At 45.4% G+C, this 9,659-nt stretch overlaps 1 protein-coding gene across 3 annotated transcripts in view; it reads right to left on the bottom strand.

The window, feature by feature from the left end:
* Positions 1 to 1,733: 1,733 nt before the first annotated feature.
* The window catches only part of LOC117881417 (zinc finger and SCAN domain-containing protein 22-like), a 25,566-nt gene continuing 17,640 nt past the window's right edge, over positions 1,734 to 9,659 (bottom strand). Inside the window, exons 2-3 of one of the 3 annotated variants that reach the window (XM_034778655.1) lie at positions 9,561 to 9,636; positions 1,734 to 3,630 (exon numbers count right to left, since the gene is read on the bottom strand). In XM_034778655.1, coding sequence (XP_034634546.1) covers positions 2,361 to 3,515 — 1,155 coding nt within the window. In that variant the 5' untranslated portion in view covers positions 3,516 to 3,630; positions 9,561 to 9,636 and the 3' untranslated portion in view covers positions 1,734 to 2,360. Of the gene's footprint in view, positions 3,631 to 4,051; positions 4,092 to 8,622; positions 8,733 to 9,560; positions 9,637 to 9,659 lie in introns of those variants that run through there. The other 2 variants (XM_034778657.1, XM_034778656.1) reach the window with 2 other exon arrangements.

Raw genomic sequence — 9,659 nt, 5'->3', positions numbered from 1 at the left:
TGATCAATTAGAGAACACGCTCGTTTAAAGTTGTGCAATGCTCCCTTATAACGTTTGGCAGCTGCCTGCTTTGTCCACTGCTTGCAGAAAGAGCAGCCTGTTGGAGCTAGCTGGTGGGGGCTTGGAACCAGGGTGGACCAGCAGCCCCGCTATCAGCTCCCCGCTCCCCTAAGATCCCTGTGTGGCAGCCACCCAGCAGGCTAGCAATTGCCTGCAGTTCAGCTGTCCTTCCCCCCACTGCCATGTGCTGTTCCTGCCTTGGAGCTGCTCCAAGGAGCCTCCTGCTTGGTGTGCAGGGGCGGGGTGGCGGGGGGGGAGAGGAGGGCTAAAGTCAGGGTGTCCCCCTCCCCCCTGCTTATCCTATCTCCATAAAGCAGGGAGGGGACACGACAGGGCTCAGGACAGAGGGAGCTTGCTGGCAGCAGCTGCTTTCTCATCTTGCTGATCTATTTAAAAAGGCAATGTACTTAGAGTGGACTCACAATACTTAAAGGGGCAATGCGCACCTCTCTCTCTCTCTCTCTCACACAGGGTGTGTGTCTCTGTATCTGTCTACCATCCCTCCATTTGTGCTGCCTTGTAGAGTGTGACGCTAATTAACAACAATCTGTTAACCCTTGAGGTCTCAGCCAACTGCTAGTTCATCATTTAGCAGTAAGGCATTCCCTGGGAAATATCCCACCCTCTTCCACCCTCGGACTCCACCACCTCAACCAAGCTTTCCAATCATCATTGCTGTGTACAGTATTAAATTGTTTGTTTAAAACTTATACTCTGTGTGTGTGTGTATATATATATATATATATGTCTTTTGTCTGATGAAAAAAATTTCACTGGAACCTAACCCCTCCCCCCCTTTACATTAATTCTTATGGGGAAATTGGATTCACTTAACATAGTTTCGCTTAAAGTCGCATTTTTCAGGAACATAAGTACAATGTTAAGTGAGGAGTTACTGTACTTGAATTGATATTAAATGTAAGTAATGTTATGATTCCCCAAAATTTTACATTGTCAATATGCTGCAGAACTTCATATTGAAAATGCGTAACTGCACTGTACAATTTGTTGAGGGAAGCCAGTGATTTGGGGATAGCAGGATCTTTTGGCATGGGAGGCAGTTTGGAACTGTGGGATGAGTACATAAACTGGATGTTCCTGCTAAAATGATCAGCCATTAAATATTTAATGTTAACATTTTAATGTCCATCATTGGGTTTCAAAGTCAACTAACCCCTAAGATGAATGGCACAGTTCAGACCACCTTAGAGTTATGGTTCAGGTATTTGCAGACTCCGGAAGATTTCACTGAGAACTAGGTTTTATTGGGACTTAATTTTAAAAATGACAGCTAAGATTCTAGTGAACACTTTATGCAGCACATAAGGCCCTAGGTACAGGCATTGTGAGTTCATGGCATTCCAATGATTTGTTATGATGAATTTCCTCATGTACACAGGGCCACGGAAACAAGGAAATTTAAATTAAAATGTAATAAGCAGCAAGACGTGATTTTCACTTTGTTGTTTTGCCACTCTTCTGATTTTAAATTCTCAAACATTTGTTACTGTAATGCAGTAGCTGGGAATGGTCTCTCCTCCACTTGGACACAAGTGGCAAAGATCCATACAAACAATCCACTCTTCCACACACTTCACAGCCACTCATACAAGTCTCTTTCCACTCACCAATATACATACATAACCACTGACAAAACAGTATGTACTAGATGCAGCTGTTTAATTAATTATCGAATTTATTAGGGTCCTGGATTTTTATAGCCAACATTATACTTCTCTCCCAAATAAACATATTTCAATAAAAACATGACAGAATGAACAGAGAGAAGGTATGGATGGGCCAGCTCTGATTAAATGGACTGTGCAGTCCTCGCAAAAGCTGCAATGACAGATCTCCAAATCCAGTGCTGAAGAGCAGTCACAATCAGTTCGGAGTCCAGGACTGCAGTAGGGCTCCATTTAACCCATCAGACCTAGAGAAAAGCTCAACTTAATGCACCCCAAAAAAAGTCCAACTAGTTATGACAATGCTCAGTACCTTGTAGGAGCTTCACTTCCATATATGTCCTTTGACTTCTCTGACCTCATTATTTAATGGAAATGGTGCTTTTTTTTGTAACTCCAGAGGACAGGTGCCAGGCCAGTCAGCACTGACTACTTGCAGGGATCACGGAGTTCCTTACGAAGCAATGACTCCATAATAGACTTATACTGGCCCTCCTTCAGGAAGGGAGTGGTGGACCAGTTTTCGTGCATGTGGAGGGCGGGTGGGGGGGGTGGAGCAGTTTCTCTAGCATAACTGAACAGTTCATGGTGACCACAATCATAGAGCCCTAAACACTAAGATTTGTCCACTTTATGTGTGCGCTCATGCCTCCTTAGAGTGCCTGACTCTGTGAAGGAATGACCACAGTAAGCGCAAGAGTAGGGTTTTTCTCCAGTATGGATCCGCTGATGGCGCTGTAGTGATGCCAGTCGTGTGAAGGTGCCTCCACACTCCTCACAATAAAAAGGGCGCTCTCCAGAGTGAGTCTGTTGGTGCCTTTTCAACCTCAGTAGTTGGACAAAGGCCATACCACATTCTTGACATTTATATGGTTTGTCCTGTCGATGGATCACCTTGTGTTTCGACAGCAGATTAGGTTTACGGAAACCTTTGCCACACATTGGACAGATGCAAGGTTTAGACTCTTCCTCCCCAGGCTTTTGATTTTCTGAACACTGCTGGTCAGTGTCCCCATTGCCATGCTTGTTTTGGTGCAATGTTGACCATGGGTTCCTAACCATGCCATTTCCCAAAACTACCTTGGAGCGCTCAATCTTGTGCACATTGCGTAGGTGCCTCCAGACATCAGCCGTGCGGATGAACCCCTTGTCACACTCTGGACACTTGTGTGGTCTGTCACTTGAATGAATGAGCTTGTGCATTCGCAAGTTCGCAGCACGGAAGAACTCTTTGCCACAGATGGGACATTGGTATGAATGCTCTGTCAGATGGATCTGTTTGTGTTCTTGTAATTCACCCAGATCCTGGAAAGAGGCACCACACTTCTTGCACCTATAAGACAAAGCTTCTCCAGTGATGGACTCGAGGTCCTCATCAAAAGCATCAACAAGAATGATCTTTTCATCATCCTCACTTAATCCTCCCTGAGGTTCCTCAGAGGAGTAGAACTCCAGATCCTCATCTTCACATTGCAGGTCAAAGTTGGTGTTGGAGGTGACAAAAACCCCAGCTGTAGTCTCGCCTCGCTTCTGGTAGTAGGTCTCATAGGTTTCCTCATCTTCACACTGCAATTCTACAGGGAGTTCTTGCCTACCTGAAGGTCCAGCAGGGCTACAACCAGGACTGCATGGTTGAGAGTTGTCTAAGTCTACCTCCAGCTGGAGGCTAGATTTGTGACCCACCCGCTCAGAGGAATGACTGGAGCCATCTGAATGCTCCTCACCTGTGTCACAAGTGTCATTATCGGACTCCCAGTCCACCTCGGCCATCCTGTGGTGTCATATATGGAGATTATATATGGCTTACTTTGGATGTAAAAACACCATGTTCTTATAGTCCTTCATGATTGGCTCATCTCGTTTTCAACTCCAATCACAGCCCTCCCTAGAAAAAACAGGAGATGATTTCATTAGCCTACTTGCCAACATTCACATTAAGTAAAGCGAAACAACTACAATAGAAATCTTTTTCTGGTGAACAGAATAATACTGAGACTTTGTGCATTAGTTTCACTCTAGGAGACACTGGGTAGTTTACTATGATCACCAAATGGAACATTTCTATATCTCCATAAAGTTAAATCATCTATTTTAATTGGATCTTTACTGCAAATTTGAATAATTAAGGTAACAACTACTGGTTTCTCTAGCCTTAAAAAAATACCATTAAGAATTCCTATAATTTCTGTTTTAGAATTTGATAATGTGGATGCATCCACTTCATATATTTGGTGATCTGAGATTTAGTTTTCAGTTTTCCCTTGTTTTGTAATATGATTTAGAAATGTGGCGGGGTGATGACTCACCAGCGTGGCGCCTCCTGCTGGTTGTCCAGGGAATTAGCTCTTTTCCAGCTCGGAGCGCCCTCTGCAGGCCGGTGTCTTGCTTGCTGCTGGCCCCGTGTCCCTCCTGGACCCCGGTGCCCTTTGCCCTGGGATTCTGCCCCAGCAGTAACCCCCAATATGAGTCTCCCCTCCCTGGGAAACCACCCATCCCTCTGAATCCACCTTGCCTCAGTGGCTACTGCCAGTCATCATCTAACCCCCACTCACTGGGGCAGACTGCAGTCTGTAAACCACTCATCATTAGCAAGGGGGTTAGGACCAGCTGCCTCTGCCTATTTCTGGGCTGCCCCTCTGCAGCCCTAGTACCCTTTTGTAGGCCTTTAACTAGGCCTGCAGCCTGGGGTTTTGCTAGGCTGGAGCTCCCCAGCTCCCTCTGCCCTTCTCCAGCACTGCTCCACCCTAGGTACCCTCCTCAGCTCCCAGGCAGCCAGGTCCTTCTCCCTCAAGAAGCTAGAGAGAGAGAGAGTTTCAGTCTCTGGCACTCTCGTATAGGGCCAGCTGTGGTCTGAGTAGGGTGTGGCCCCACCTGTGGCTGCTTCCCCCAATCAGCCTAGCATTTCTCAACTGCAGCCCTCTCCAGGGCTGCTTTAACCCCTTCAGGGCCACAGTGGGTTGACCACCCCGCTACAAGAAACTACAGCAACTCCCCACTTAATATCCTCTCGCGTAACATTGTTTCGAGCTTACGTCCCTGCTCAGTTATAGAACATGCTCTATTTAAAGTTGTGCAATGCTTCGCTATAATGTCATTTGGCTGCCTGCTTTGTCCACAGCTAGAAGCTCCCCTATCAGCTCCCCTATGTCCCCCCACCCATAGCACCTCCCACGCGGCGGCAGACCCCGTGGATCAGCGCCTTCCCCCTCCTCCCCCTGCGTCCTGCCCGTGGCAATCAGCTGGCTTGCGGCGTTCAGGAGGGAGGGAGGAGGAGTGAGGACTCAGTGCACAGGCTCCTCCTCCCTCCCGAACACCGCAAGCGATGATTGCCATGGGCAGGAGGCAGGGGAGGGAGGGAGGAGCCTGCATGCCGAGTCCTCATTCCTCCCCCCTCCCTGTGGCAATCAGCTGGCTTGCGGTGTTCAGGAGGCAGGGGAGGGAGGGGGAGCCTGTGTACCGTGTGCTCGCTCCTCTCCCCTCCCTCCTGAATGCTGCAAGCCATTTGATTGCCACGGGCAGGAGGCAGGGGTGGGGGGGGGACACGGCGTGCTCAGTAAGGGGGGAGAAGAAGAGGCGGGTTAAGGGTGGGGGGTTTGGGGGAAGGAGTGGCATGGGCAGGCTGAGGGTTGAGTCCCCCACCCCTGGCGTTTGCAGAGTAGGGGAAGCTGACGCTACTGCTGCGCAATGTGCTTCTCCGAGCCTACAGCACCTTTCACCTCCTTGCCTGTCTCATTGTCTCCAGTGCCAGTGGGCTGTGCCTGTGTGGGGTAAGGTGGGGGCACTTCCCAACTATTGTACTGTACGGCAAAAGAAAATTTCTCTGGAACCTAACCCCCCCATTTACATTCATTCTTATAGGGAAATTGGATTCACTTAACATTGTTTCACTTAAAGTCGCATTTTTCAGGAACATAACTACAACGTTAAGTGAGGAGTTACTGTATTCCCACACTTCTTTGAACTCTTCTACATCTATTCTACTCTTCTCCACAATATATATATATATATATATATTATCATAAGATATGACTTGTTAGATCTGAGATTCATTTTCCCTGGTAAACATTGATCCTGATAAACTTTTCCACACAAATAAACCATATGATCTTTTCATATTAAATGCTCAGTAATGACCAACAGCCTGCCAGAATACATAACAGAAGCAGCAAGAACATTTTATGATCTATTTTTGCTGCTGTTGTTCTTGGGCCACTCTAAAACATTACTGTACTTTTATTTCTTTCTGCTTTTCTAGAATAGATTATCGTCTCTCACTCCTAGCTAGAAGAAGTCATTCTGGGGTCTAGTACAATTTATAAAATATTTTAAATTGCATCTCTTCAATTGTTAAATCCCTGCCAGCCATGTTGCTTCTTTCACGTTATTTGGCCTATTTCTTTTCCAGCCATCTAAAGTTTCCACATCAGACAGCCCTAGCCATTCCTGAGCAAACAGCAAACATCTTTCTTCCTTTAAATATGGGCGGGACTGACATAATCAAACTTATTCAAGTGAAGATCTTACACTTAACTCCCAGGACAGACTCCCTTCACTACACAGGGCTTTGTCAGAAGATTCATATTAAGTTTTCTCTTTGCATTGCTAGAGATATATAATTTTGTATAAATGACCGCCAGGCACATCATTTCCCCGTGCCCTGACCCTGCTCCCCGGTAGGAGCGCTGGGTGAGCAGGTGAAGCAGGGCAAGCCCCCGCGCCTTGCCCCCACTCCCTGGCAGAAGCACTGGAGGGGGGGGGGGGGAGTGTAGGTGGAAGGGGTGGGAAGCGGCCCCCACTTGCTCTGGCTCAGTGCCCCACAAAACTGAAATCCGCCTCTGAATACCAAATCAACAGCCGCCTCCCCCAACTCACTGACTTTCCCCATACATACTCTTCTACTCATTCTCTTACGTATAGTATGTGATTTGCCCCTTGCTTGTCCTATCACCTTCCTTTTCTGGCCCATCTTTTCCTCCCTGCTCCAGGTGATTCCCCAGCCCCACCCTTCCACATCCTTATTTGTATGTATTTGGAGTTCAATGCCCCTTCATTTAAATCCCTGCACTTTCCTGTGTGCCCACTAACTTCCACCCATTCTAATTCATTCTTTTTATTGCCTACCTATTTTTTCATTCTCCCATATATGTTATAACCCCATCTTCTTCCACACATTCCCATACCTCACAGGGCTAAACCTGTGTAAGTAAATTGTTTCAGGATGTGGGAACCATGTGCCATCCTAACTCAGTAATGTAAGTCACTTACTCTCCTTGGAAGAATCTGGTGCCACACACCAATGGAGAACTATTCTAAATGTTGCTTGCACTAGACACCTCATGCTGAATGCATTACTAGTATAATATGTTAAACTAAACTAATCTCATAAGAACAGACAAGGGCAATTTATCGAGTGATCCATCCCCTCTTGTCCAGTCCCAGCTTCTCGCAGTCAGCAGTTTAGGGACTCCTAGAACATAGGGCTGTGTCCCTGATCATCTTGCTAATAGCCATTGATGAACCTATCTTCCATGAACTTGTCTAATTCTTTTATTAATAAAGTTATACTTTTGGCCATCACAACATCCCCTGGCAACGGATTCCAGAGGTTGACTGTGCGTTCTGTGAAGAAGTACTTCCCTTTGTTTGCTTTAAACCTGCTGCCTATTAACTTCATTGAGTGACCTCCTGGTTCTTGTGTTATTTACCCCTTCACATAACACTTCCTTATTCACTTTCTCCACACCATTCATGATTTTATAGACCTCCATCATATCCTCCCCTTACTTGTCTCTTTACTAAAATGAACAGTCCCTCCTTTTTAATTTCTCCTTATATCGAAGCTGTTCCATCCCCCTAATCATTTTTGTTGCCTTTTGCTGTACTTTTTCCAATTCTAATATATCTTTTTTGAGACGGGCTGACCAGAACTGTATGCAATATTCAAGGTGTGGGCATACCATGGATTTAAATAGTTGCATTATTATATTGTGTCTGTCTTATTATCTAACCCTTTCCTAATGGGACCTATATTCCGTTGGCTTTATTAACTGCTGCTGCACACTGATCTGATGTTTTCAAAAAACTATCCATAGTGAATCCAAGATCTCTTTCTTGAGTAATAATAGCAAATTTAGACCCATAGTTTTGTATATATAGTTGAGATTATGTTTTTCAATGTTTATTGCTTTACATTTATCAACAATGAATTTCATCTGCCATTCTGTTGCCCAGTCACCCAGTTTTGTGAGATCCCTTTGTAACTCTTCACAGTCAGTTTTAGCCTTAACTATCTTGAGTGATTTTGCATCATCTGCAAACTTTGCCACCTCACTGTTTACCCCCTTTTCCAGATCATTTATTCATATTTTGAACAGCACTGGTCCCAGTGTTGAGCCTTGGAGGACCCTGCTATTTACCTCCTTCCACTGTGAAAACTGACCATTTAGGACTACCCTTTGTTTCCTAATTACTGAGCCATGAGAGGACCTTCCTTCTTATCCCATAACAGCTACTTTGCTTAAGAGCCTTTAGTGGGGAACCTTGTCAAAGACTTGTTGAAAGTCCAAATACACTGTATCCCCTGGGTCACCCTTGCCCACGTTTGTTGACCCTTTCAAAGAATTCTAACAGATTGGTGAGGCACAATTTCCCTTTACAAAAGCCGAGTTGACTCTTCCCCCCCAACACATCATGTTCCTTTATGTGTCTAATAATTGTTATTTACTATAGTTTCAACCAATCCATTTTGTACAAAAGTTAGGCTTACTGGCCTGCAATTGCCAGGCTCACTTGTGGAGCCTTTTTAAAAAATTGGCATTACATTAGCTATCCACTAGTCATCTGTTACACAGGCTGATTTAAGCAATATATTACATACCACATTTCTGCAGTAGTTCTGCTATTTCACATTTGAGCTTCTTCAGAACTCTTTGGTGAATACCATCTGGTCCTGATGATTTATTACTGTTTATCAATTTGTTCCAAAACCTCCTCTATTGACACCTTAAGCCAGGGCAGTTCCTCAGATTTGTCACCTAAAAAGAATAGCTTAGGTGTGGAAATCTCCCTCACATTCTCTGCAGTGAAGACCAATGCAAAGGATTCATGCCCACAATGGCCTTATCTTCCTTGAGTGCTCTTGAAGCACCAAAATTATCCTGTGGCCTCACTGATTGTTTGGCAGGCTTCCTGCTTCTGTTGCACCTAAAAAAAGGTACTGTTAATTTGTGTCTTTTCTTAGTTGCTCTTCAAATTTACTTGCCTGCCTCATTATACTTTTACACTTAACTTGCCAGAGTTAATGCTCCTTTCTAGTTTCCTCAGGAAGATTTGACTTCTAATTGCTAAAGAACGTCTGTTTGTGTCTAACCGCATCTCTTACTGCGGTTTATCCACAGTGGAATATTTTTCAGCTCTCTTACTGTTTATTTATTTCTTTAAGGTATACACATAGTTTGAACCGCTAAAACGGTGTTTTAAAAAAGTTTCCATGCGGATTGCAAGAACTTCACTCTTGTGACTGTTCCTTTTAAATCCCCCGCCCCCCCAACCTTAATCTCAGTAGTACAACCACCCCACTACCACACTAGTAGTTCCAACATCGGACACTACAAGTATATGGAAACAGAATATGGGAGAGAAAAAAAGGTCATACGGAGGAGAAAAGAGACCAGAGAGGATTGTGGCTGGAGATGCTGAAGGAAGGTGGAGAAAAGACAGCAGGGGAAGGAGGAGGAGAAATCAAGGGAGAAAGATGCCCTGCCAAGGCACAGAGAAGAAAGTTCCCACCGAGCCAGGCCCTCCCACCAGACACACCTGCCTCCAGCACAGCTCCCTTCAGTCCCGTTATCAGGCAGCGGCTCCAGGGACGGGGCGGGTTACATCGCCCGACCTAAGGGACAGACACCGCCAGGG

Source organism: Trachemys scripta, chromosome 8, assembly GCF_013100865.1.
Source record: "Trachemys scripta elegans isolate TJP31775 chromosome 8, CAS_Tse_1.0, whole genome shotgun sequence".
Taxonomy (NCBI): domain Eukaryota; kingdom Metazoa; phylum Chordata; order Testudines; family Emydidae; genus Trachemys; species Trachemys scripta.
Note: the sequence above shows the minus strand (reverse complement) of the source record. Positions and strands in the feature narration are given on the sequence as shown.